This window comes from Chaetodon auriga, chromosome 6 (assembly GCF_051107435.1).
Source record: "Chaetodon auriga isolate fChaAug3 chromosome 6, fChaAug3.hap1, whole genome shotgun sequence".
Lineage (NCBI taxonomy): Eukaryota > Metazoa > Chordata > Actinopteri > Chaetodontiformes > Chaetodontidae > Chaetodon > Chaetodon auriga.
Genome location: NC_135079.1, coordinates 6,373,428 through 6,400,366, shown reverse-complemented (window position 1 = coordinate 6,400,366; position 26,939 = coordinate 6,373,428). Strand labels below are relative to the sequence as shown.

Genomic DNA, 26,939 nt, shown 5'->3' with positions numbered 1-26,939 from the left:
TGAAGTTACCAACCACAGTCCGCTGATTATCAGTGAGCATGTAAACTGGAGAGAGGAGCCTCGCTCACTGAGACATAAATGCATTTTACGTCACTCAAATTTCCATCTCCAAGTTGTATTAATCACGAGCTGGAGAGGATGCATGATTTCAGGCCACTGGGGATAATTTTCAAGTTTTCACAGTTCAGTGTCAGGATGTTTTGCTCTCCCTGTAAGATTTCATGCAGTGCCATCCATGCCTGAATGGAAAACAGCAGAAGTAATGGAAAGGAAAAGTGAATACTAAAAATGCATGTTACAGTTTAAACTAAACACTTAACGGATTGTCATGTTCAAGAGGCTAATCTGGTAAAACGTTGTTGGCCAATGATCTTCAGGAAGTACTTCTTGAGATCTGAGGTCTTTAAATTGACAGTGAAGCATTTTGTATTCTGCAGCTTTGCTTTTTTTTTTTTTTGCAGGAATCATTTTAATAACCCTGTAAGCTTTTTATTCAACAGATAAAGAGGCAGTCAAACCAGCTAAAAGGTAAATAAGTTCAGCTGGAGACTGAAATGAATGAAATGAAACCGTTTCAATGCTGTACGCTTTATTGTGGTGTGAACTCTCAGAAAACATCATCCTGTCTATAACATCCCAACATCTCTCAAATAGAGATATGTCTCTGCAACAGTCATAATGTCATGCTGATGATGCGCTTATATATGTCTTTGATAGGGTCTTGCGTACATATATATATGTAACATCTGAAAGCAAATATTTCTAAAAGCAATGGTTTCTCATCTAGGTCCTTGATGTTTCTTTGTAATCCACAATAAAATGAGTATAAATTCAATGTCAGTATTTTGAATTTGCTCAATATAGTCTACATACCTTTTCTCAATGAGAAAAGGTATGTAGATTTACATTTTCTAGTTTTCTCTGCCTCAACTAGGGTCAAGTTATACAATATTTGTCTTTATCAAAACTCAAGATAAGCATTTTATAAGATGGAATACCAGAAAAAGGCAAGAGATACAAGACCTTCTGCGACTGACAAATAGATTTCGTATGTGTTTGTTTAACAGAAAGCCTGTCACTTACACAGACAGATACAGCCACTGGTACATATTCCATGTCTGACCCAAGACAAACATTTTTCTGGATAGAGTAGCTGAAAAACCTTCCATTACAATAAGGCTTGCAGGGGATATAAGACCTTTCTATAGCTGACAAATGATGTAAGCATTCAGCGAACATTCGTGTGTCACTCGCCAGACGCCATTTTCTGACAGCATGGTGCAGCCTGTATCCATGGATATGTCTGGCTGGCCTTCTCCCCATTTTGCAAAGGTCAGAGGCCTGTTTTCCATATCAATCTCAAATTTCCCCTCCGTTTTTTTATTGTTGACATTGATCCAGGCTGTTTTGTCAACTTCATCAAAGAACCGACTCAGTACGCTGTTCTCCTCCTCGTTCTGGGGCAAAGCCAGCTCTAAGCCTCGCTGGGAGCAGGATTCCACGGCCCTGGAGAAAGAGCCTTTCTCCTTGTAGGACACAAAGAATTTCTGACCAACTTTTCGGACAAAGTCGTAGTTTATGGCTGTAAAAGTAAAATAGCGTGCAGCAAGTTAGGAATAAAGGAGCAAGTGGGCACTTTAAATCTCTGCTCAAAGGTCAAAGTGCATCATTTGACATCGTGTCACAAAATAATCTTAACCCAAGGTCCAGTCACAAGGTTTTTCACAGCGTTCCACATTAGTCGCATGATAGCAGGGTTGTATTTTGGGAGTTCAGAGACCAGAGACCATACTCATGTTTCCCAGTGAACCTGAACTGTCGGTTGACATTGTTATTATGCTTGGATTTTATACTATGCAATTTTATAATGTGTTTATGCATGCTCTGCAAGACAGTGTGAGTTTTTAGGAATATTACAAACATAGTGTTTGTAATATTGATTAACAAGTCTAACTTAAAACTGAACTCATTCTGATCTGGCAGTAAAAACAGTTCATCTGTTGGCTGTGTGATGTCAGAAGGTGTTGTAGCCTCACAGCATTGTGGATAACGGTGGGTTTTCCTGGTGGTGGGATTGCAGAAGAGAAAGTATCCACCACAGCTGGTGATGTACGTTAGTTACAACACAGCAGAGCACTCTGACTCAATAAATCAGAGACCAACTTCTGTTTCTACAAAACACTTTTGAATTATGAGAAATATATTATTCATGGTTTCCACCCAGTTGCACTACAGTCCAGCACAACTGAACCACACACTTACTGTAACTCCAGTAACAGCTTGCAGGTCAAGTCTCTTGTTCAGCTGTAATGTTGTAAAAGTTTTAATGCCTGAAAACATCAGATTTTTCCCCTTGGCTGAAAAGCAGTTTAACTGACTTTCATGTGTTCTGCACCACAGCTGAATGCAGCAAACAGAAATTAGTTGTATGTGTGTATTTATGTTTTCATAGCTACAATGTAGTCTGAGAAAAAAGTGTTGTAACTATTGTACCGGTTCTCCCATGAAATCGCTGTCTTGGAGTGCTCCATAATGCTTTCTGTGTCCACTGCCCCAGAGGATTACTGGTACCCGTGAAGGTGGATTGTGATATGAGCTCATTGTATTTACTCTAATAACTATAATAACTAACTATAAATCTACTACAATCTCTCAACATTAACAAAAGTGAAAAATAATGAATGTATTTGCCACGTGACTTGGATCTGCTACAAAATCTGACCGGTACTTCGTTGGCCTATGCTACACCGTTCTCCCAAGTTTCAGGAAAATCTGGCAGGTAGTTTTCCTGTTATCCATCCAACAGGCAAACAAACCAACACCGAGCTAATAAAATAGTGACTCAGCTAACAAAATTAGCTTTGGCTTGGTGTAAGCTTTGACTTCTCCGTGATTTTTAACCGTCAATATTTTGGGGACCCTACAGCACACTGATATTAAGAGATACTCAGCTCACACACTTAGGCCACACGATAACGTCTGAGCCAGTACCATTCATGAACGAAGACAATGACATGAACGCAGGAAGGCCAATAAGTGGACCATCTGTTTAGATTATTTTGTCACACTTGCTGTCAGGGTCATTAATTTAATGTTCTGTATTGTATTGTTCTTCTTCTGACAGCAAAAGTATCACACTCTTGTACCTTCTCACATAGATGAAATACAAGTCTGTGTCCACTTAACCAGATTTACATTTTACTTTGTTGTTCCAAGTTCCAAACCCAGTGTTCAAGAAACTGTTTGAAAAAAATCATCTTAAATGAGATGAATGGAGTCCAGGATGGCGGCATTTCACCGAAAATATCATCGCTCATCACTCTTTTCTCAAACAAACATGGAAGAACAAACACTAAAAATACCGTGATAAAAGGGAGCAGACACAAAAAGTAGAATAAGAAATCTACTAAAGCACTTTGAAGAGTTGTCATTAATCACCATCTGCATGCACTCACTTCCTGTAACACTCACTTGTAGTCCTTGAATAGTTTACTTACCCAGCTCTAACCTAGTAGTGCTCCTCTTTAAGGCTTCAAGGTCCTGATTAATGTTGCCAAAGAGATCTGGATCAAAGAGATTATGTTACCAAATGTAAAAAATTAGGGAAAAGTTCCCTGTGCAGGAAAAGACAAACACACAAATTTGCAAAAGTCATCCTACTGCTGAATGTTATATTGTAAATGACAGGCAGGAACTACTAAACTGATGAAAACAACTATATCAAGAAAATATATATTCTCTCATTTAAAATCAAATAACCTTGACACAGATAGGTTCCAGGTGGTCCAGGTGTTCCAGGTGCTCCACGTGCTCCAGGTGGTCCAAGTGGTCCAGGATATCCTTTTACACATGTATAGCAGGTAAAGAGACATCAAATGTGACTAAAAGCCCGCAGCCTCATCATCAGCCCACGGAGGATGAAATGCTCATTGCACAGGAGGAAAAGAAAATGTTAGATGGATGAGTAACAGAGACTGAGCATTACTATTCTCAAGTCCATAGTGGGACAGAAAGGTTTGCCTTGAGGTGGCCCCAGATGTTGTTATGTCAAAGAGTTTATCTTCCAGTCACCATGAAAGTATAGATATTAGAAGGCGTTATAGGTTTTAGTCTTCCTAACAAGTAAGGCTGACCGAAATACATCAGAGCAGTCGTCTATGAATCAATGAATTGCTCAGTTTCATGGCCATCCGCACATCACATTATAAGCATGAGAAGCAGGTGAAAAAATCTGTTCTTATGTGATAGGACACAGTGGCTCTTAGTGAAAATTCATTCTTCTCCAAAAGGCAGGTGCCACACTTCAGACAAATGATAAGCTGATGCTAGGAGTCTTCAGAAGGAGTGTTGGTGGAAAGATGGTCAATGTTATCCACCAACCAGGAGGTCCACGTGGACCCGGTCTCCCAGGTGGTCCAACCGACCCAGGATCTCCTTTGTCACCTTTGGGACCAGCAGGACCTTGAAGCTGACTGTAGCCAAAAGGAGCCATTAGGCAGAGGATGCAGAATAGGAGATACACCTTCATCATCCAAATGTGGAACTGAAATTTAGTTGGAATACATTTGAGTTTCCTGTTCACAGACTGCATCAGAAATATGGTTTTAGCATGACTAACAGTAATTAGGTCCCAGTTTAGGAAACAAAGATGTTAATTTCACAATCACATTACAAAGGATCACATTACTAGTTTCCAGCTTGTTGTAGCATTGAAAACAAAAACACCAATGGAATTTTCTATGCAACTATATTATCAAGTTATTCAGAAAAGCAAAGAGTCAGTTATGGTAATCAAGCACCAAACACTACCAAAAACAGAAGGAAACTCACTTTTAAACGAGGAGCTATCTGCTGGACGTGCTGCCTCTTTGAACTAAGCTGTTCTTGTTTGGAAGCAGCAAAGTCAAAAATATGAGAGAGCCAGTACAGAGGAAATGAGAAGCAGGTGAAAAATGAAGAGGACACAGAATAGAGAGGGGGAGAAAAGGGATCATGTTAACTGGAGAAGAGTTAGCTTTAGTCAGTGACATTCCTCAAAACATAATGCATTCTCTCTGCCAAGCACTGGGAATAATACACAGGGTTTCCCAGGCTGAAACCCAGGGACCTTCATGTACAAAGGGCACCTGGAATCTTTGGAAAAATCTCCTCTGAGTTTTTCTTGGATGTCAGGTCAGTAATTGTCGGTGTTGTACATTTTCTTCCGCTTTTCTTTTAGTTACCATCTACATAATATTTAAACCTCTAAAACTCAATATTTCTTTACATTCATTTTTCACTTCTCATTACAGATGATGTCAACGTTCAGGTAACATTCATGTGTCACTGGCCAGTTTTCTGGCAGCATGGTGCAGCCTGCATCCTCCATGGATTTGTCTGGCTGACAGTGAGTGTTTCTCCTTGTCGGACATGAGTTATTTCTGACTAACTCATCAGAACAACATGCAGCAAATCAGTGAGAAACTGATCTGCAGAAACATTTGTTCTGCAGTCTCGAACTGTATCGCCATCTTGGCTCTATGGCTCTCAAGCTCTGCTCAGAAATCTTTGCCAAAACACATTAGATTTTCATATTTGCTGTTCAACTGACAGTAAAATATCAAACTTTCTTTTAGCCTCCAGCACGTGAAATACAGTCACTTGACTCTTTGTGCTGTTCAAGGTAAAAACACTTTGCAATATGTGCGGTTTACAGATTCCAGGATTGCCCTTTGTAAAAATAATGATGTATACTGTTTCCTGTATATGTGCTGTTTGTACGTAAATACACTCAGATGAATGAACTACTGTTGCAGCATTTCTCTAAAAATATTTCCCATCCCTCAGTGGTGTATTCTTATATAACCAGCTTTATTTATTTATTATTGCATAATTAATCTGGACGACCATCAACTTGAAAACCTAATTTGTTGCCCCAGCCTGACATTAGACTGAGTGAAAGTGCATCGATCATTTTTCCCCTAACATCGCGTGTCATTGCCAGATTTTTGTACTGCAACTAAAATGCCATTTCCTGGTTACTTCCTACTTTTTTTATATCATCTAAAAAGGACGCCACTTTCAATGTTTATTTTCCAAATGTACTGGTGTAATATTTTTTTATTGGCTGCAGTGTTCATAATTTAACACTTTATGCAGTCTTGGTGTTTGTGAACGTGCTGCTCGGCTTCTGCCATCAGTAGATGTCATTGCGTAAGTTTAGCCGTTTGTAGTTGTGCGGTGAAAGTTGTTCAGCAGACGAGAACACATGCAGGTGGACTATGGAGAACCTTTTGTTTTTGAAGTGGAGAAATAAATTCACTGCCAGCTGAATCGCATCAGTCTGCAGCATTGTGGAATAGAAATCGTCACCAGGGCCAGATGGGTTCAGACTCGTAGGCACATGATTCGCCTTCAGAGTTTAATGCAAAATAGGTTTTTATGAATTAAAATAGATACAGCAAAACCAAGCTGGTCCCAGGGAGCAACTGAAACAGAAAAATCACATGCAGTTATGCAAACTCTGACTCCTCCAAGCGTGGAGCTCACAGATAACACACCCATCATTATTCACCTTGGCTATTATTTCAGCTCTCTGGGTACTGTAGGGGCTTTCCACTGAAATGAATGGTGTTTACATTGCTCAATAACAAATATCTTCATGGGAAGAGACATCAAGCGTATTCCTGCACCACTCAGTTACACACACTGTTATATTCCAGGGAGCACTCAGTGTACCAGAGAAGAAATAGATGATTGAGCTTCATCATGTCCATATGAATAAGAATAGACAAGTTAAAATATTTCCACATATGATATGCAGTTATCAAACTGATTGCCTGTTGCTTATTTTAAATCATTATCATTATCAGGCCTTTTATGTCTCAGCTTTTTTTCCCTCTAAATTATAGAAACAACTTATTTGTGTTATTGGACGGCGAGACTCCCAAAACCTAAAAATGCAGTAATCACACACTCTGACATTATGTTGTAGATGTGTAAATAGCTCATTTTTTGCTGTAGATAAGTATGAGTAACTTAATATGAAAGTTTGAGATGTGCAAAACAAGCAGTCTGTTTGCCGCTTTAGATGATGAATCTTAACACCCTTCAAAAATAACTACCTCTATAGTACGCGCATGCTTTTGTTTATACTTGGTGTAAACTTCAGATGATCCAAAAAAAAAAGAAAAAAAAAGAAAAAGGGAAGTAAGCAGGAAGGGAGGTGCAATGCGGGTAGACTCTACCCACACAGAGAAACTCCCTGAATTGCACATTGGAGTGAGGGTTACTTGCAATAACTTACTGTTGTTACGCACAAAGCATGTTGGTACAGGCATCACCCCCTCCGTGTTTTTTCACTCAGATTTAAGAAACACTGTAGGCCTTATGAAACAAACCCTTTTATTGACTTTAAACTGCTCTCTTTGTGAAGAGACAGACTTGCCGACGGTAAATCTGAATTTATTAACAGAGTCTGGATACAAATTGTCTTTAAGGAAACATGGATGAGTCCCATTTAAGCGTTTTGTAATGCAGATAAAAATGCATAGCTTTTTTTGAATGAGGATGTTAGGAAAAAGGCAAAAATCGGTACAAATTGCGCCATGAGCATAAAGCAGAAAACACAAGTTTCACCAAGCCACAGCTGCAGACAGCTAAAACAGCATTTCACTTGCGCCATCTGGTATTGTAATTGTAAGAGCTGTATCTATTGACCGCATTATGTGCCTGTACAGACATGACGATGATGACAATAAAAGAAATGAGGATCATGATGGATCCCAGGACTGTGGCCCAGATGTTGAGGCAGCGGGCAGTGGAGCCGTAGTGTCGAGCACCATTCAGATCTCCAGCCACCTTCCGGTCTCTGGCCTGGAGGGACCAAAGCATATAGATCTTTAGAGGTGATCGTGCCCGACCTGAAGGGAACTTTGGCTGTCAACACTGAGCATAAACCAAATCTCATAATCTCCTGCAAATTCTTCAGTTTGCTGTATTTCCATGTGATTGTTTTTCCCATTTTCATCCAGTCTCGCTTTTCCCACATACAGTTTGTTTCTGGATAATCTTTCCATCTTTGATTCTTGATCTTCAAGAATGTTGATTTGTCAAATTTTTTTCCCCCCTTTTCACAACTTTTTGTGTTTTATTGTGTTTTATTATTATTATTTTTTTACACCTAATAATATCTAAAATCTTAAATAAGAAGATTCCCCGTCCCCTCAGCTGTCCTCTAAGTGTTGTGTTTTAATTGTTTGCAAAAAAGTTGCTAAGCCTTCGTTATTTTCCAGTAACCCTATGTGATCTTTTCAAGAGCTGACATTTGAGGTTACAAGACAGTGATAAAACTGTCTCTTTTTTCACTTTTATAATGGACACTAATAGATAATTTGCCCATGAATGAATGATGTAATTCAGCAATTCAGAACCGCTGCGCACAAACTCACCTTGATAGAGAAGATGAGAGCCGCCAGTCCGAGGCAGCAGGGGTTCGAGTAGACGAAGCAGCACAGGGACCAGATGATGTGGTCCTGGGGGGGCTCAGAGGTGATGTTCACAGTGGTGTACTGGACCACTGTGGCTGCTCCTGGCTGTCCAGGGAGCCCGTCATACCTGCCCTGCATTGGAACAGCCTCAGCCGGGTGACCAGCAGGATTCATTGCCATCAGCTCAGCTGCAATTTGGAGTTTGCGGTGAAGTGCAAGAAGGTGGCAAAGAATTCAAGTGTCACTCTAGTGTCAGTTTCCTTATGAAGTTTTTTGGGGGGGTTAGCACAGATCTGGTTTTGCCACAGGAAGCCAATGAGGCAAAGCAAGCTGGCCACACTTGTGACCACAAGCAGACGAAAGACACAATAACACTTATTTACGTGTAGTACTGTATCCAGTATTACTTGTGTTTTTTGCAGTCAGTTTCTTGTAAAATTCAGCTTTTTACATCAATACACTGGGTTTGATTCCATCCAAGTGAAACACTTAAGGATACTATCGACGAATAAATTGATTTATTAAAAAAAAAACCACATGCACGGATCACTTCCTGTGTTTAGGGCCCAGCCCCAGCTATTTCAAAGGTCTATATACGCCTCCCCTCACACACATTAGCCCTCGGTACAAGTATCTGTGGAGAGAAGCTGCTCTGAAAGTGTGCTTGGAAAGATTAACTTAAGGCAAAAAATGACTAAGACATTTTCTTGACTTTTCCCACTCAGAAGAAATCACATTTACAATGTAAACCAGATTTTGTTGACTCCATAACCTCACAGCTGAATCTTGTTTATGTTATGTGTTAGCTACTGCAATATTAATCGCTGTGCAGCTGTGTGAATTGGAGCCACTGAGAGAAGCTAACAGTTATGCATCATGCTTGTCCCCTCTAGGAAGTGCTCTTTAGAAACTTTTTATGTCTATTGGCCCCCAACAACGACATGAAATATCCACTCGTAACAGAGTGCAAAGGTAACTGCAGACAGCAACGCCACTGTGCTTACAACCACGATCTTTTTTTACGCTCAAAATCTCACCAGCACATTCAAAGAATTACAAAAGACAAAAAAAAAATTGTTATCTATTTGATTTATTGACAAATGGAACTGCTCCCATGAAACAGTTGCTGAGACACAGGCCTCACAGACAGGAAAGCTCAATTTGATAACAAAGTCTGGCATTTAAACATGAGTGTCAACAGCAGTTAAGAAAACACTTCTTAGTTCCATTTAAGATTTCTGTAATACAGATAAAATGCATATCTTTTTTTGCTTGATTAAGTAAAAAGGCCAAAACATACAAATTGCGCCATGAGCATGAAGCAGAAAGCACAAGTTTCACCAAGCCACAGCTGCAGACAGCTCCAGCACTATTTTAGTCAAAGGGCCATCCGGGATTACTTCTGTGTTTGCTTTGTGACGAGCAAATTTTGTAGCTGTGAAATCAAGTTGATGATAACAACAAGAGAAATGATGGAAATGATGGATCCCAGGACTGTGGCCCAGATGTTGAGGCAGCGGGCAGTGGAGCCGTAGTGTCGAGCACCATTCAGATCTCCAGCCACCTTCCGGTCTCTGGCCTGGAGGGACCAAAGCATATAGATCTTTAGAGGTGATCATGCCCGACCTGAAGGGAACTTTGGCTGTCAACACTGAGCATAAACCAAATCTCATAATCTCCTGCAAATTCTTCAGTTTGCTGTATTTCCATGTGATTGTTTTTTCCATTTTCATCCAGTCTCGCTTTTCCCACATATAGTTTGTTTCTGTATAATCGTTCCATCTTTGATTCTTGATCTTCCCCTTTCACAACTTTTTGTGTTTTATTGTGGTTTAGTTAGTGTTTTTTTTAACAGCTAATAATATAAAATCTTAAATAAGAAGATTCCCCGTCCCCTCAGCTGTCCTCTAAGTGTTTTGTCTTATGTCTTTGCAAAAAAGTTGCTAAGCCTTCGTTATTTTCCAGTAACCCTTTGTGACCTTTTCAAGAGCTGACATTTGAGATTACAAGACAGTGATAAAACTGTCTCTTTTTTCACTTTTATAGTGGACGCTAATAGATAATTTGCCCATGAATGAATGATGTAATTCAGCAATTCAGAACCTCACTCACCTTGATAGAGTAGATGAGGGCCGCCAGTCCGAGGCAGCAGGGGTTCGAGTAGACGAAGCAGCACAGGGACCAGATGATGTGGTCCTTGGGGGGCTCAGAGTTGATGTTCACAGTGGTGCACTGGACCACTGTGGCTGCTCCTGGCTGTCCAGGGAGCCCGTCATACCTGCCCTGCATTGGAACAGCCTCAGCCGGGTGACCAGCAGGATTCATCGCCATCAGCTCAGCTGCAGTTTGGAGTTTGAAGTGAAGTGCAAGAAGGTGGCGAAGAATTCAAGTGTCACTCTAGTGTCAGTTTCCTTATGAGGTTTTTTGGGGGGGTTAGCACAGATCTGGTTTTTCCACAGGAAGCCAATGAGGCAAAAGCAAGCTGGCCACACTTGTGACCACAAGCAGATGAAAGACACAATAACACTTATTTACGTGTAGTACTGTATCCAGTATTACTTGTGTTTTTTGCAGTCAGTTTCTTGTAAAATTCAACTTTTTACATCGATACACTGGGTTTGATTCCATCCAAGTGAAACACTTAAGGATACTATCGACAAATAAATTGATTTATTAAAAAAAAAACCACATGCACGGATCACTTCCTGTGTTTAGGGCCCAGCCCCAGCTATTTCAAAGGTCTATATACGCCTCCCCTCACACACATTAGTCCTCGGTACAAGTATCTGTGGAGAGAAGCTGCTCTGAAAGTGTGCTTGGAAAGATTAACTTAAGGCAAAAAATGACTAAGACATTTTCTTGACTTTTCCCACTCAGAAGAAATCACATTTACAATGTAAACCAGATTTTGTTGACTCCATAACCTCACAGCTGAATCTTGTTTATGTTATGTGTTAGCTACTGCAATATTAATCGCTGTGCAGCTGTGTGAATTGGAGCCACTGAGAGAAGCTAACAGTTATGCATCATGCTTGTCCCCTCTAGGAAGTGCTCTTTAGAAACTTTTTATGTCTATTGGCCCCCAACAACGACATGAAATATCCACTCGTAACAGAGTGCAAAGGTAACTGCAGACAGCAACGCCACTGTGCTTACAACCACGATCTTTTTTTACGCTCAAAATCTCACCAGCACATTCAAAGAATTACAAAAGACAAAAAAAAAATTGTTATCTATTTGATTTATTGACAAATGGAACTGCTCCCATGAAACAGTTGCTGAGACACAGGCCTCACAGACAGGAAAGCTCAATTTAATAACAAAGTCTGGCATTTAAACATGAGTGTCAACAGCAGTTAAGAAAACACTTCTTAGTTCCATTTAAGATTTCTGTAATACAGATAAAATGCATATCTTTTTTTGCTTGATTAAGTAAAAAGGCCAAAACATACAAATTGCACCATGAGCATGAAGCAGAAAGCACAAGTTTCACCAAGCCACAGCTGCAGACAGCTCCAGCACTATTTTAGTCGAAGGGCCATCCGGGATTGCGTCTGTATTTGCTTTGTGACATGAGCAAATTTTGTAGCAGTGAAATCAAGTTGATGATAACAACAAGAGAAATGATGAAAATGATGGATCCCAGGACTGTGGCCCAGATGTTGAGGCAGCGGGCAGTGGAGCCGTAGTGTCGAGCGCCATTCAGATCTCCAGCCACCTTCCGGTCTCTGGCCTGGAGGGACCAAAGCATATAGATCTTTAGAGGTGATCATGCCCGACCTGAAGGGAACTTTGGCTGTCAACACTGAGCATAAACCAAATCTCATAATCTCCTGCAAATTCTTCAGTTTGCTGTATTTCCATGTGATTGTTTTTTCCATTTTCATCCAGTCTCGCTTTTCCCACATATAGTTTGTTTCTGTATAATCGTTCCATCTTTGATTCTTGATCTTCCCCTTTCACAACTTTTTGTGTTTTATTGTGGTTTAGTTAGTGTTTTTTTTAACAGCTAATAATATAAAATCTTAAATAAGAAGATTCCCCATCCCCTCAGCTGTCCTCTAAGTGTTTTGTCTTATGTCTTTGCAAAAAAGTTGCTAAGCCTTCGTTATTTTCCAGTAACCCTTTGTGACCTTTTCAAGAGCTGACATTTGAGATTACAAGACAGTGATAAAACTGTCTCTTTTTTCACTTTTATAATGGACACTAATAGATAATTTGCCCATGAATGAATGATGTAATTCAGCAATTCAGAACCTCACTCACCTTGATAGAGTAGATGAGGGCCGCCAGTCCGAGGCAGCAGGGGTTCAAGTAGACGAAGCAGCACAGGGACCAGATGATGTGGTCCTTGGGGGGCTCAGAGTTGATGTTCACAGTGGTGTACTGGACCACTGTGGCTGCTCCTGGCTGTCCAGGGAGCCCGTCATACCTGCCCTGCATTGGAACAGCCTCAGCTGGGTGACCAGCAGGATTCATCGCCATCAGCTCAGCTGCAATTTGGAGTTTGAAGTGAAGTGCAAGAAGGTGGCGAAGAACTGAAGTGTAACTGTAACTTTCAGTTTCCTTTTAGGGGAGTAACACAGGTTTTTCCACCTCCAGCTAAGGAGGCACACATGTCAGCACATGCCTTTTTGCTTTCTCCAACAAATGAAATTAAATCTTCGTCTGCCATATTTAAAAATGAATTTGCAAAAGATGAGCAGCCAGATTGGAAGTCACCTCTGACGTGTTTTAAACGGGCATGTAGAAATGTGGTCTCCTTTTGTTTTTTAGGGCTGATGGTGAGATATGTCTGTATCACAGAGCCTGAAACACAGATGGAACCTGCGTGGAAACTGGACCAGAAGCTGATACCTGTTAAAGGAGAAAACCAGATCCAGACGTTTCCTAGTGATTTACACAACAGAAGCTGGTGAGATAAAATTGTCAGGCCCTTTCTTGGCTAATACTGAACAGGTAAAGTGCAGAAATCTTATTAGACCCCCTCATGGGGGTCCTTGGTTTTTAGGTCAAGCGTTTCCTCATGGGGGCCCCCCTCACTGGGAAATGCTTCTGGCCCACTGATGGGGGCGCTGCTGAGGGGACGGCTCTGGCCTGGATGGCTGGAGACCTCCGCACCCTGGTGTGGGGCCTTCTGTCTGCCTGGGTCGGGGTGGTCTCGGGCGGCGCCCCCCGGTCATGAGCCGGGGGCCCTCTCAGTGTGGATGGCCCCCACAGGTGGCTTACTACTTATCTTATCCGTATGGGTGCGTGTGTGTCTGTGTGTGTGTTTCTGTATGTGGTTATGGGGGCGGGAGGGCTGGGTCTTCTTCTCTGTCATTTTTAGCCTCTGTGAGGCACTTTGTGTTGCTTTTTAAGTATGAAAAGTGCCATATAAATAAATAAAGTTTGAAGTTTGAAGTTTAGAAATCTGTGCTGCTATTTCATCAAATATCAAAACATCAAGCATCAAAAGTTTTTCACTCAGTCAAAATTATACACAGGATGTGGTAAAACAATATTGTGGAAAGCAAGGGCATTGTGTCTGCCCTCCAACCCTCAAACTGCCAAAGCACACGTCAGAGTTATGAGCCACAAAAGTGAAACTTAAATTTATTGATAAATGAAAGTGTTCTTTGAAAGCAGCCGCTGAGACGCAGGCCTCACAGATGGAAAACCTGAGCTGAATAACAAGGCAAGGCAAATTTATTTGTATAGCACAATTCATACACCAGGCAATTCAAAGTGCTTTACAGAAGCATAAAAGTACATTAAAGTCATACATTTCAAAGAAAGAAAGAGATTAGAAGAGAATAGAAAAATAAAAATACAGTTAAAGCAAAATTAAAAACAGAAGCCAGTAAAAGACAATAATTTAGCACTTAGAATGATTAGTCATTGAGCAAATATATTTAAGTAAAAGAAGCTGGTCTGACAGCAACTCAGGAAACGTGGATGAGTTCAATTTAACACAACACAAATAGAAATAAGTAGCTGCTTTGCTTGAGGTTGTAAAAATAAAATTTAAAAAAAGTTAACAGATTATTCCATTAGCATAAAACAGAGAAACCAAGGTATCAGTGGGCCACCTGTATGCAGTTATTGTAAGAATGACATCGCTATGAATCAGCTTCTGAGTCCCTTAAAAATACAAAAGTTTTTAGTTTACCCCTCCTCTTCTCTCTCTTTTCTACAGTGACCTGGAGTCACTGAGCCGGCCAGCGATCGCCTTGAAGAGGAAGACGAAGAGGTGATGGTGGAGGACAGAAGGTTGGATGCAGTGCCACCTTTTCTGAGCTTTTTTCTTGGAGGGGAAATGTATTGGTGTAACATTTGCTGCACTGCCCTGCTATTGAGTGGGAAAAAATAACTCACTACTGTAAACGTGGAGCAAAACCTGAATGGAAATGTAGCTAAACCAGAAGGTTAAGTCATCACTTTGGGCCTATTGGATGCATTGCTGTGAAATTTTGTTCAAACATTCATGGTCCTTAGGAGGTGAATCCTAATGACTTGGGCAATCCCCTGACCTGCCCTGTTCCACCACCAGCAGGTCATTTAATCTGTAAAATATCTCAACAGCCATTATTCAGGTTTAATTGTTATACAGTAACTTTGGTGATCAAGTCATCAGTTAGTCCAAAACTTACATACCTGCAAAAATGAGGCCATGCCTGAGCTGTACTACAGACTGATACTGAGCAGGTTTTTTGAGTGTGTAAAACAGACAGCACGATGCATTCTGTTGATTTCTGAGTGATGTTGATTCACTCATCACTCACTCATCTCTTGAGGAAATGGAGGAGTTGCTCACAGCTGACAAAGTAAGTAAATAAGTTGTGGGCGGTCAGACAGAAAAACAAAAAACAAGTAGTACATTTAAAAACATTTTGATGTCTTTGTGAAGTTCAACTGGCAGTAGCACATAATCTGTTATTTCCTGTTATTATAAAATGGTAAAGTTTTGATATTTTTGTGTAGGAATGGCGAAAACAGCATATTATAAAGTGCAGAAAGTGTATGGAAGTAGTCTATAGGATGGATTTGGGACTCAGGCTTTGTCTTGTTTCCCTAAAACTGAAATCTGAAATCAGCAGTTGAGCTGCTGATGGTAGCTTCTAAAGCCTACAGACATGCACATGTCCAGTGGTTCACCAAACAACTGGGTCAGTTACCAAACAGACAGAGCTCTGCGGTGTCACAAAGAAAGCGGCTTGTGTTTTGCTGCTATCTGACTTCCATCACACAAACTGCGTCAAGAGATTAATGAAGATGCAAACAGGCTTCAAGAGAAGAAATGAAGACAAAAGACAGCTGCTGCCAAGCATGGATTACAAATTAATTAATACAGGCACTAAATACACATCATCTGAAAGAGGTTTACAACTCAAACAAAAAGGAAAAAAAAATCAGTGACATTCAGATCAAGAACATTCGAGAGGTTACAAATACACAACAGCAGGTTGGACAGTGATACATCTGATCATTGGTTTCCTCTTCAGGATCTTTGGGGTCTCTTCGCAGGATGAAAGTGACCAAGATCACATCTGTAAACCTGATCCGGCTCATCTCCAAACTTAGGTTTAGTGATATGTCGTTCAACCCAAATAAAACCACGACAGAGGAAGTTTGTGGGGAGTTAAAAAAAAGGTTTGAATGTAATTTCAGATCAGAACTTGTTTGTCACCGTACATTTCCCACCAGTCTACATCTCTAAGTCACTCGTGTTACAAACGTACAGAAGCACGGACAGATGAGAACTACAATATCAAATCGAGCAGCTCATAGCTGATTCTCCCAGTTTAAGTCATCTATATTTGATCGTTTTAATACACAAAAAAGGCACCATGGAGTTTTAGCTGTAGTTAAAAAAAATTGCTCTTCATGATTTACTTGTCTGCTGAGATATGCAGACGCCCACCATCATAATTATCGTCTGCAGAGCTTTCAAATTGTCAGTGGTTTAGTCGCACAAGGAAAACTATCCAAAGCTGATCGCTGCTCACAGTGAGAACAAAAACAGTGACATGAGCAAAGCTGCAGGCCAATCCCGCAGAGCAAATCAAGATATTTTACCCACTTGAACCCACATATAGGTTTTTCTTTTTGACTAACATTATCTGAATGTTGACAGGAGACCTTTGGAACAGCTGGATTTGTCTCCTTTAAACTTTAGCTTAAGAAAAGAGTTGGACGATCATGACGTAGTACTTCACACACAACCTGAGGAATCACAGGAAACAATCGTCACTGAACGGCGGTTGGGGTTACCTAATTTAATGCAATTCAGCTGCAAATAAAATAAACTACTTTTAAATTGCTTTCAAGGCTTTATGTGGTAGAAGTCAAGCACTGAAATTTGGCATGTTTCACCGGTCAACATTACGCACCATGAAGCTGTTTTCATTCATCATCCTGGTGATTTTTTTTCAAAACAGCTGTTCAGTCAAGACGAATTTATTCACCAAGGTTTTCATCAGAGATCAAGAGCCTTCTGAACTTTGCGACCTTTGAGAATTTTAAAGAAAATCAACTGTTTGGATTGCCTGAATTGAAAATGAACTAACCCTGACCCAGACGCTACAAGGTTAATATTTCAGTCTCGTAATTGGAAAGTTGAGTCCAATCTTTTTCCTGGTCGTAGCAGTTGATAGTAAGTGCATTTGCTCTAAGATAAATGAGGGGCTGCCCCCGGGGGAAATTTAAGGCATCACATCTTGGAGGACGCGGCCATGGCTGAGGCTCCTGGACGGCTGTAGACGCGCACATTTGTGGTCTGAGAGAGACAAAGTGGAAGGGACAGAGAGAGAAAGATGGTATTAATTATCTGAATGTACAGAATATGCTCAGCATAGCGAACATTAATTTAAAATGTGAACTAAACACTGAAAACGCCCTCTGAGCAATGTGCTTAGTGTCTTAAATTCTTACATTTCTGCATTTTATCACGTGTGTTCTCACCTTGAGCCTGAATCTTATTCTGTATCTGTCTTATGCTGTATCTTTAAATGTGATCCATATTGGCTCTTTGTCATTACAAAGCACTTATTAATGTGTTGTTCTGGGGGTTAGGGTAAAGGTTAGGTTATTTACATCTGAATTCAGTCATGCAGAATAAGTCGTTAGTAAGTGCTTCATAATGACTAATGAAGAGCTAATATGCTAATAAATTGCTAATCATAAGCAACTATTTAATGGTGAATATGTGAACCTTAATGTGTTACCAAAAACAATGATGAAACCTGTATTTTGACCCATCTTTGGATCCAACAGAAGAAATATTTACAAACTCATCCCCTGTTAACAGCCCCAAACTCTGGCAATCCGTCCAACGATTGTCAAGCCATTTCACTCAAAACCAGAAATGTCAAAGTCGTAATGGTGCGAGAACCATGAGCTGGGTTCATTGGGACTGGGTTTACCTTCTGGGCCTCCTCGTTGTACTTGTTGAGAAGGGTCTGGACCCTGTTTGCATAGTCTGGATGGACAGCCTTCAAGTTCTCCACCTGCACAAAGAACAGACACTGAGACTTAAAGGCCCTGAAAACATCTGTCAATCAGCCTCTTACTCGAAGCGTCCGCCGCAGTCGGAACCATTTCTGTTATTCCTAAGAGAGATTTCTTAACCTCAGTCAAACTCGATGGGGCTCTTCTCGGAAACATGATGTCCTCTGTGCACCAATCAGGATTTAGCAACAGATGATGACAGCTGGAGGATTGTTTGGTTACTGTCAATCAAATCTGATCAAATGACAGATTAGCCGAGTTTGAGTGTCAAACTGTTAATTAATGACACCTAAAGATGTTTTTTAACTGATGGTTACATGTTAGTTGTTTATTGTTGTAGCATAACAATATACAGGAGAGTTGAGGTTTTCAGGAGGTTAAGACAATTTCTCAACATCTGTTTTCAGAGATTCAGAGCCTGACACAGTTTCTAGCATGTGATGGATATTTCTATGGTAAGTAAAACCCTATAATCTGACCACAGTGCAAAATGAAACTCAAACTGTTTGCAGAAAGCTTCCTCCACAGAAATAAAACTGAATGCCTGACTGGAACATAGTGGCTTTGTTGTTGTGTTCATTTGAAAATCTCTGGTGGATTTGCACATTTACACAGGATTCAACTCTTGGTCCTGTTTTATTTATTTTCTACATCATATTTATCATAAAAATCTGAATTTTGGAGAGAGTACTCAAATGTAAGGTATCACTTTCCCTGACAATTTCCACGCTGTTGAAAAACCATTTGAGCACATTAACCAGTCTGATAACCGCGTTGTCCCAGTACCTTCTCCGTCTCAATAGGGACAAAACTCAAGTTACCATTTCGGTCCTCTCCTACAAAAAAATTGCAGATCGTCCTGCTGCTGTATATAAATTGGTTTAAAGTGGTTTATACTTTATGTAGCTGATGACCCATCTTTTGGTTTTCTGCACACAAAAAAAAAAGAAAAAAAAAAGCTAAATGTTCTGAGAGTGCGATCAAAAATAAGTGAAGATTCACTCAGTTAAAAATCACCAAATACCACTATATTATTGAAAAACAAATCTCTATATAATATATGCTCACATTTTCTTTCGTTCAGTTGTTTAAAGTTTGTCCTTTTAAAAGTTTTGGTGTTCGTAACGCACGGTGAAAGTGCTCTGCACATGCAAAACATTTACCATGCATTCCACCCACATAACCACTTCCTGAGCACACTGGTGCACATTTGGTGCTGTAAAAACCACATCCTTTGGTTTACCAGCCAAACAGCTATCAATCACTCTTTTTTTTTCAAATAGATTTTTTTTATATGTAAAAACTAAATGTCAAATGATGAACAATGCAAATCCCATTCGAAGAAAACTCTTCACATTGGTGAATATACTCAAAATGATCACTTTTCGTTTAAGATTAAAGCATGGCTACACCAAAGACCGGGTGAGTCCGCCTGTGTGGACACTGTAAGGAGACCAGGACTCACCATGCGTTGCTGGATGAAGAGCTGGGCTCCCTTCAGGGCCCCTGCCATGTTCTGGCAAAGTCTCTTCCGTTCCTCCTCGTTAAGTACCTGGGTGTAGAAGGCACGAACCTGCAATAAAACACACAGATAAAAGCTGACTACCTGGACAAACGTGCATTTAATAAAGAAACTGCAGTTTAAAAAGGAGCAGTATCAGTGTCCTGCCAACATACTGTACACACCAAGAAACGAGAAATCTGACTTATTGCCGCCTTTAGCCAGACATGTGAATGGTCAATGACCTTATTTACGTTACTGCCTTTAAAATTCAACAGAGTAATTGATTATTGATTGATCTTCATGTCAGGTTCATGCACCACTATGTTCACAGGCTAGTTATCGACATTGTCTGTCTGCAGCTTGGTGCCAGGCAGGAAGTCACAGGAGGTCGTGGAGCTTTTTCGCAGAAATAAATCGTGCATGAGAGAAGTGAGGAAACCAACACCAAATCAAAGAGACTGAAAGTCTCGGGTGATAACTCTCTCAGGTCTGACACAATGAGTGACAACTTTCTCACACCAGTGGCCACTTGATCTGTTGCAGACAGTGTGCAGCTTAAATAACTGGCTAAAGAAACTTATCTTAAAACTTCAAACATAATTCTGTTGGAAATACTTGTTTTTAAATGATTTGCTATAGAATAATGAGTAGAATTAATGGCTACTTTGTAGAACTAGTGAAGAGTTGAAGGTTTTAATTAGTTCAGACTGTTTTTAATTCAATCTTTTTCAAACTTCAAAATTTCCTCAAGCTTTTAGATGGAACCACAGTTCTTCACAACGCCCTGTGAACAATGTGGTGAGATGAGCTTTAATTTATATCAAAGCTGTTTAGAAAAGCAACAGATTACTTTGCCCTCTGTCCTGCTTACCTTAATATTCCGCCACATCAAAGTTCAGCTGGGAAGTGTGTGAATGAATACTTGATACTCAGATCAAAAACACGCTTATCTAACTTTTGTGGGCACAAATGGCGGCCATCTTTACCTGTGTGACGTTGTCGTCATCTGCGCTGTTGTAACGTGCCACATCTGGAGACACCTTGAACTTGGACTCCATAAACTGAGGCTGGGCGTCTGGGGCACTGAAGCTGTTGGGATAGTAGTTTGGAGCACCACCTAGAGTCCAGACAGACCAAACACCGGTGAGTTAGGTAGGAAGAAAAGAAATGCTTGAATTCTGCAAATACTGAAGTCAAAGAGAGTAAAGACAACATGATGCCATCAGGCACTCTGGCTTTGAACAGGACGTGCTGTAAATGCTGCACAGTGTGCTAAAAGACTCATAGCTGCTTATTAGTAGTGATGGAGGCCTTCTGAAGCTCTGAACCACAATAAAGCAGCTGTGCTGAAAATGGTTCATTGTGTCATTTGTCAAACATTTGATTCAGTCTAAATGGCGACATCTGTTGGGCAACACTTGGTATTGCATCTGCGTGGAAGAGTTAAAGGATAGTTTCACCAAAAATCCAAGAGCAGTACAATATTAGCAGTTATGCTGCTGTCATTCTTGATATCTTGTTCACTAAAGCTTATATTATAAACACTGATAACATGCTGTCAAAATACTCAGATGTTCTATCATCACCTCAACTGTTTTAACTGCACTAATTGTTCACAGTTAAAAATAATTCTTCTGTATTCTCCAGGATGCTGGTTAGCCAAGGTGCTAAGCCACCGGGATTTTAGTGCTGGGTTGCATCTCGTCTTCTGATCAAAGTTAGCAGATGATGGCCTGAACGATATGATGGGCGATCAACAGTTAAGAATATTGGTCTGTTGTTCCTATTGTATGGCTGGACTTTGACTTACCTTGGTTGTCAAACATGCACATCGGACCGTCACGCTGGTAGTTGGTCACACGGGCCCTGAAGGGGCAGTTGACGGGGATCTGCAGGTAGTTGGCTCCCAGCCGGTGTCGGTGTGTGTCTGGGTAGGAGAACAGACGACCCTACACAAAGACAAGGTGGAGTATCACACCGCTGTGGATCTCTGTACTGTCAGAGAGGGACTTCACACCAAGCGGGTTTTGAATAGTTTGCTACTGGATGTTGACTGAATATGAAGAAAACAACAGGTAAGTGTTTCAACAACAGGTGAAAGATTTCAAGGTTCAGCCTTGAATTCTTCATTCAATCTGACAGACGAACATGTCGGGACAAACTCTGCTGTGGTGTTACCTGCAGCATCTTGTCGGGGCTCGCCTCGATGCCCGGTGGCATGTTGCTGGGGTCAAAGGCCAGCTGCTCCACCTCTGCAAAGTAGTTGACTGGGTTCCTGTTGAGTACCAGTTTGCCCACAGGGATCAGAGGGTATTCTTTGTGTGACCAAACCTGAATGAGAAAAGTCCATTAGCTGAAAAGTACTGTACCCAACTGCTGGGCCGAACCATTTAGGTAAACACCTGCTGCTTTTGTGCTCTGGGGGGGTAAATCACGACTGGCCCAGAGATGTTCATCGACACACTGCTTTTCTATAAACTTATAAAATATGCACATTTTCACATAAGGGCCTTGTTAGCGACTTTGCCCCTTACATTATGAATATCACACATCCTGTAAATTAAATGTGTACATTAATAAAATAACACATCTCCTACTGATCACGTGTGTAATAATATGAATCAGCTAGCATTTCTGGTGTCAACTAGTGAGCTTAACAACTTTTAATCAACTAACTAATCGACTAATCACGCACATTTTTACAGCTGCTATGTAGGGATGTGGTACCTTGGTAAGATCGAAGGGGTTGAACTGGAACCTCTCAGCCTCCTCGAAAGTCATGATCTGGATGAAGAAGGTCCAGGATGGGAAGTTCCCATTGGCAATGGCGTTGAACAAGTCTCCGATGGCATAATCTGGGTTGGTTGAAGCCAGGTGCTCTGCCTCCTCGACTGACAGGTTCTTTATTCCTTGATCAGTCTAAAATAAATATCCACGTAGGACATGACAGATGACATAACCACGCAACGCCAAAATCCCAGCAGGTGGATCTATGAAGTTAAATAAGGGCTAAACGTAGGCTCAAACAGACCTTGTAGTGGAACTTGCAGTAGAAACGCTCGCCATCAGCATTGACCAGTTTGAAGGTGTGCGAGCCGTAGCCATTCATGTGACGGTGGCCATCAGGCAAACCTCGATCACTGAACAGGAAAGACACCTGTGCAGGAGATGCGGGACAGAAGACGCAAGATAATGACGAGGCCTGCAAAGCTTTCTGTGCCAGCTACTGTAAACCAAATGATTTCTGCAACTATAAATACAATGAGGCAACTGTCAACTGCAACACTTCATTACCTGAGAATATTTTGCAATGTTAATCAAAAATAGTGCCATGAACTGAGTCATTTCCCTCTCTGATATACTCGTCTGTATGCTTGGCTAGAATCTGTCTTCAACATCAGCCTCAGGCTCGGCAGCAGCTACCTGATGCAGACTCTCAGGCCTCAGGCTCCAGAAGTCCCACACCATGTCGGGGTCTTTCATGTGGGTCTGGGGATTGCGCTTCTGGGAGTGGATGAAGGACGGGAACTGCACGGGGTAAAGAGGTCCGATCAGTGTCATGTATGTTAAATGTGTATTGTGCTGCAGGATGACATAAAGGTTTGGCTTCTGTGTTTCTTTCTGGAATTCATTAAACTGTTGGTTTTTGATAGCTTCTGACTGATGAAGCTAATTCTGAAAATTCTTCCTTTATCTGTTTGCATGTTTGAGAGCAAACTTCAGACTCATATTCACCCCTGAAGTAATGCAGAGTCACTTTGGCTCACACACCACCTGCAGTACTCCCACTCACCAGCATGGCATCCCTGATAAAGAAAATGGGGGTGTTGTTGCCCGTCAGGTCCCAGTTGCCCTCCTCAGTGTAAAATTTGACTGCAAAGCCTCGGGGGTCTCGCACTGTGTCTGCTGATCCTGATTCGCCGGCTGAAATACGATGAAAATGAGAGAAAACGTGTCACTCATATATTAGTAAAACAGCACGTCAGAATTCCTCAGACGCTGTGGAGCCATTGTTCTTAATTCAAAGTAAATTATAGCTTCAACAATTAGTTCATCAACTGATTAGTCGATCCACAGAAAAATAACTGGCAACTACTTTGATGATTCATTCATCTTTCAAGCACAAGTGCTTCAAATTTCATGACCTGCTTCTCAAATGTGAGAATCTGCTGCTTTTCTTTGTCTTACATTCAACTGAATATTTTTGGGTTGTAGGCCACCGGTCAGATAAAACAAACAAGACAAGGTGGTCTTTGTAGCTGTGATCTTGGTTGATAAAAGACATGCAATTTTAAACTCTTGCTTGCTCACCTTAATTTACTCTGGGGAGTTTCACTGAGAGCAGTGTGCTCAGATCACATTCACACCTGGAAGCTGCTCAATACAAACACTGTCTGACCTGCCAGCCACTGAACAGGTGGGGTTTAGGCAAGGCTCTAAATATAATTAAACTCCAGAGCCAATGACTGTGTCAAACTAAAACAACCAGTGTCCTTATTAAATCTCAAAATCAATGCCTTGTTTTACTCATTTTAGAGCAGATACAAATCCAAAGTTTAAGATCTACTAATATGAAATAAGCCTAACTATCATATTTCTATACCAAGTGGTCTGAAACTGTCATGACACTGCATTTTTAGTTTGACATTTTCTCCTGAGACAGTCAGTCTGTGTTTGTGCCCGCTTCAACAAAAAGTCTTTATTGGGCAGCACAATGAGGGAAAGGTTAAGCTGACATCGATTCAAGACATAACAGCACCTGCTTTATCGATACAAACCCAAACAAAGAACACAACTCCATTCCAGCAAAATACAGCAAATAAAGAGGATGACAAAGGTTTAAAACCCGAAAAGAAACTAATAACACATACTATGAAAAAAAATCAATGCATAATCAGCTAATCTCTGCTTTCTATTGGCTTATTCTGAGTTTCCAGGTGGGAAAAAAAAATCATTTTAAACCAATCCTGTCCTTAAGAGAAATTTCACACCATGTTTGATATTGTAGGAGGAAATCTGTAAACAACAAGAAGGCATAAATCACACCTAAAACATGACATGTTTGTTCTTACCCACGGTGGAGAAACGGACAGCGATGGGCGTCGTCTTGCCGACATGCTCAAACACTTTGGCCTTGCAGTAGCGAGTGATGTCGTGAGTCACCTCGAAGTATCCAAACGCTCCTGCACCACAGAGGAAAAGTAATAAGGCTCGTTTTTATTTGGTTCACACATTCATATCAGCTTGAACACGTCTGGCTCAAAGTTGATTACCCTGTTACATCACCATGAACTGGAAAGAAAGCAGCTCCCCCAGAGAAGGACAACAAACATCAGTTGCTCAATATCTGACCGAAGTCTTTGACCCTGATCCAGAAAGCTTGCAGAGACCAGAATTTAACTGGAGCTTATCCACAAACAAGGAAGACCCTCATTTGGTTTCTGCCTACTTCTTTGTCAGCTCACTCTTTTGACTTTGCATCAATGTCAAGTCATTTCTTAACTAAATGCACACATGCTTTATGTTGCAGGTCCTCCCATTATCAAGAACTGGTCTGAATATTATTCTATGCTGGAGAAAATAGTCAAAAATAAAACGAGGCCAAATAATCTCAACTCAGTGCTGATCAACACCATGAATCGGAGCTTAAAGCTCAGAAAAATCTACGTATGATTTAAGGAAAACACCAATGATATTCATGAAGTTTTGGTCTCCTCTTTGATTGCATAAAAAACCCTAATCTGACCTGAGAGCGTTTTTCATCTTGACGGATCACTGCCCACAGCTCACCTGCCCCTTTGGCATGCACCACTCTCTCTGGGATCCGCTCCCGGTCAAAGTGGGCCATCTCATCTGTGAAGACCACGTCTTGGACCAGCAGAGGACCCCTCGGTCCTGCAGTCTGCAGGTTCAGCTTGTCTCCGACGGGATGGCCGGCCCCTGTGGTCAGCGTGTCTGGCCTCTGTTGCACACAGAATCCACGTTAAACAACAAAACGCTCACTCAGGCAGGATACGTGTGTCAGGCCAATCACGAGGCACTTTGTGTGTGCACATATCACAGCTTAAATCTTAAATCATGTTAAAACAGACTGCAGACTGATTTCTGGCAGTCAACTCAGTATGTCAACTCTAATGTGCAGAGATTCCTCCACAGTGCTTTGATGAGTCGATGACAGAAAACTTGTCTGAAAAATGAGAGTATGCGAGCAAGCATGCACATTTCTGCAGCTGATGCTTGCAGTGTTGCAGCAGAAGTGCTGAAAATCAAAAACTGGATTTTAATGTGCTTCATGGGATCACAAGAACTTCCAAAATTAGCCTGCTCCCTTTTGATTATTTTCACAGCTAAAAAACTAAATCCAGACGAACATGCAGTAGTTGGAGAACAACACACGGTAACTTTAGGGGATAGTTGCTATTTGCTCTGATGTGAGCTGGTTATATAACACACAGGGGTGAAGTTCAACCACAAATAAGCCTCTGGACAATGACCAACTTCATATCTTTGCACTGAAATGCATCCCTTTAGCACATTAAAGCAGTTTTCGTGCTCATTTCATGTCTAAAAAGGTGTCTGAGAAACGGCTGGTGGTTAACGCCACTTGATATTGTGAGAATTAGTCGAGATATGGGCCAGTTTAGCCTGTAACGTGTAGCTAAGGGTGGCTAATGAGTCCTTTGCAATAACAACGACTATAAAATGCCTCTAAACATCCAGTTAACGGTAATATGTTCACTACTCGTACATATTTTATTAACATGTCTGCAAAGTCAGACTTCAGTGTTGAACGTTAGCTCGCCCGTTAAGCTATCTTTCGTGTTCGGCCGTTAACGTTAGCTTGTTACCCTGAACGACCTCTCACCCATTTATACCAAGTCATGCAGCGCTGCGCAGCGAAAAAACTTGATCAAATGCAGCGGATCTACAGACCTGAGAGCCTCTGTTCTCCTTCCATAGCTTCATTTGATCGGTAGCTTTATCTCTGTTGTCAGCCATCTCGACAGGTCAGCGCTGCAGGACGTTCAGACGACAAACTGGTCGAGAGGTGCTGCGAGGAAAGCGTTATCTGTGTATCCCAGAGCCACAGAATTCTTCCTGGACTTTGCTCAATGTGGCCCCGCCCCTCTTGCACCCCTCTCTCCTGATTGGCTGAGAAGAAGAAATTGACCTACTTTCCATGAGAGCCGCAGGAGAAAGCACCAAAGCGGAGGATGTCTGTCGTGTTTACGTAACCCAGTATGTTACCATTCCTGCAGCTCAGTTTTCACAGCTGCACCTCCTGCACAGATTCCTAAATCTAGCAAACTAGTAAATAAAGCTGTCAAATAAATAGTGTAGTGTAAAAAGTGTCATGCAGTAGACATATATTTAATGAAAGTGACAAGATAAAAATACTGTTAAAATCATACTTTAGAAGAGTATTTGAGTAAATGCATAGTTGCATTGATGGGAATCAGCTTCTGTTTGACAGCATC

General features: G+C 41.1%; 5 protein-coding genes across 5 annotated transcripts; all 5 read right to left on the bottom strand.

Annotated features, from left to right (window-relative positions):
* Positions 1 to 1,202: 1,202 nt before the first annotated feature.
* Positions 1,203 to 4,528, bottom strand: LOC143322588 (mannose-binding protein C-like). Its single transcript, XM_076733871.1, has 4 exons — positions 4,381 to 4,528; positions 3,760 to 3,840; positions 3,498 to 3,563; positions 1,203 to 1,582 (listed from the first exon to the last, which is right to left on the bottom strand). Exons 1-4 carry the CDS (start codon positions 4,526 to 4,528, stop codon positions 1,203 to 1,205), a joined length of 675 nt encoding a protein of 224 aa, XP_076589986.1.
* A 2,829-nt stretch (positions 4,529 to 7,357) lies between these two features.
* LOC143321571 (interferon-induced transmembrane protein 1-like) lies at positions 7,358 to 8,707 on the bottom strand. The gene is made up of 2 exons (XM_076731993.1): positions 8,430 to 8,707; positions 7,358 to 7,854 (listed from the first exon to the last, which is right to left on the bottom strand). The coding sequence occupies exons 1-2, from the start codon at positions 8,646 to 8,648 to the stop codon at positions 7,651 to 7,653; spliced, it is 423 nt and encodes a 140-aa protein (XP_076588108.1). The 5' UTR covers positions 8,649 to 8,707; the 3' UTR covers positions 7,358 to 7,650.
* Positions 8,708 to 9,542: 835 nt separating this feature from the next.
* On the bottom strand, positions 9,543 to 10,858 carry LOC143321572 (dispanin subfamily A member 2b-like). Its single transcript, XM_076731994.1, has 2 exons — positions 10,581 to 10,858; positions 9,543 to 10,047 (listed from the first exon to the last, which is right to left on the bottom strand). Exons 1-2 carry the CDS (start codon positions 10,797 to 10,799, stop codon positions 9,865 to 9,867), a joined length of 402 nt encoding a protein of 133 aa, XP_076588109.1. The 5' UTR covers positions 10,800 to 10,858; the 3' UTR covers positions 9,543 to 9,864.
* Positions 10,859 to 11,730: 872 nt separating this feature from the next.
* Positions 11,731 to 12,990, bottom strand: LOC143321570 (interferon-induced transmembrane protein 1-like). The gene is made up of 2 exons (XM_076731992.1): positions 12,735 to 12,990; positions 11,731 to 12,201 (listed from the first exon to the last, which is right to left on the bottom strand). The coding sequence occupies exons 1-2, from the start codon at positions 12,951 to 12,953 to the stop codon at positions 11,995 to 11,997; spliced, it is 426 nt and encodes a 141-aa protein (XP_076588107.1). The 5' UTR covers positions 12,954 to 12,990; the 3' UTR covers positions 11,731 to 11,994.
* Positions 12,991 to 15,765: 2,775 nt separating this feature from the next.
* cat (catalase) lies at positions 15,766 to 26,592 on the bottom strand. The gene is made up of 13 exons (XM_076732757.1): positions 26,395 to 26,592; positions 25,252 to 25,423; positions 24,534 to 24,644; positions 23,255 to 23,385; positions 22,885 to 22,989; positions 22,493 to 22,618; positions 22,189 to 22,380; positions 21,640 to 21,792; positions 21,272 to 21,410; positions 20,448 to 20,578; positions 19,423 to 19,530; positions 17,873 to 17,956; positions 15,766 to 17,226 (listed from the first exon to the last, which is right to left on the bottom strand). The coding sequence occupies exons 1-13, from the start codon at positions 26,458 to 26,460 to the stop codon at positions 17,161 to 17,163; spliced, it is 1,584 nt and encodes a 527-aa protein (XP_076588872.1). The 5' UTR covers positions 26,461 to 26,592; the 3' UTR covers positions 15,766 to 17,160.
* Positions 26,593 to 26,939: the final 347 nt, after the last annotated feature.

Excerpts from the sequence above, each read along its gene's own strand:
- LOC143322588 (XM_076733871.1), bottom strand. The coding sequence starts at position 4,528 with ATGAAGGTGTATCTCCTATTCTGCATCCTCTGCCTAATGGCTCCTTTT. Across the intron at positions 3,564-3,759 it reads TGGAACCTATCTGTGTCAAG|ATCTCTTTGGCAACATTAAT; the intron begins GTTATTTGATTT and ends TCTTTGATCCAG. Across the intron at positions 1,583-3,497 it reads CACTACTAGGTTAGAGCTGG|CCATAAACTACGACTTTGTC; the intron begins GTAAGTAAACTA and ends TTACTTTTACAG.
- LOC143321571 (XM_076731993.1), bottom strand. The coding sequence starts at position 8,648 with ATGGCAATGAATCCTGCTGGTCACCCGGCTGAGGCTGTTCCAATGCAG. Across the intron at positions 7,855-8,429 it reads CTCTCATCTTCTCTATCAAG|GCCAGAGACCGGAAGGTGGC; the intron begins GTGAGTTTGTGC and ends TGGTCCCTCCAG.
- LOC143321572 (XM_076731994.1), bottom strand. The coding sequence starts at position 10,799 with ATGGCGATGAATCCTGCTGGTCACCCGGCTGAGGCTGTTCCAATGCAG. Across the intron at positions 10,048-10,580 it reads CCCTCATCTACTCTATCAAG|GCCAGAGACCGGAAGGTGGC; the intron begins GTGAGTGAGGTT and ends TGGTCCCTCCAG.
- LOC143321570 (XM_076731992.1), bottom strand. The coding sequence starts at position 12,953 with ATGGCGATGAATCCTGCTGGTCACCCAGCTGAGGCTGTTCCAATGCAG. Across the intron at positions 12,202-12,734 it reads CCCTCATCTACTCTATCAAG|GCCAGAGACCGGAAGGTGGC; the intron begins GTGAGTGAGGTT and ends TGGTCCCTCCAG.
- cat (XM_076732757.1), bottom strand. The coding sequence starts at position 26,460 with ATGGCTGACAACAGAGATAAAGCTACCGATCAAATGAAGCTATGGAAG. Across the intron at positions 24,645-25,251 it reads GGTGCATGCCAAAGGGGCAG|GAGCGTTTGGATACTTCGAG; the intron begins GTGAGCTGTGGG and ends TCTGTGGTGCAG. Across the intron at positions 22,619-22,884 it reads GGCCTGAGAGTCTGCATCAG|GTGTCTTTCCTGTTCAGTGA; the intron begins GTAGCTGCTGCC and ends TCTCCTGCACAG.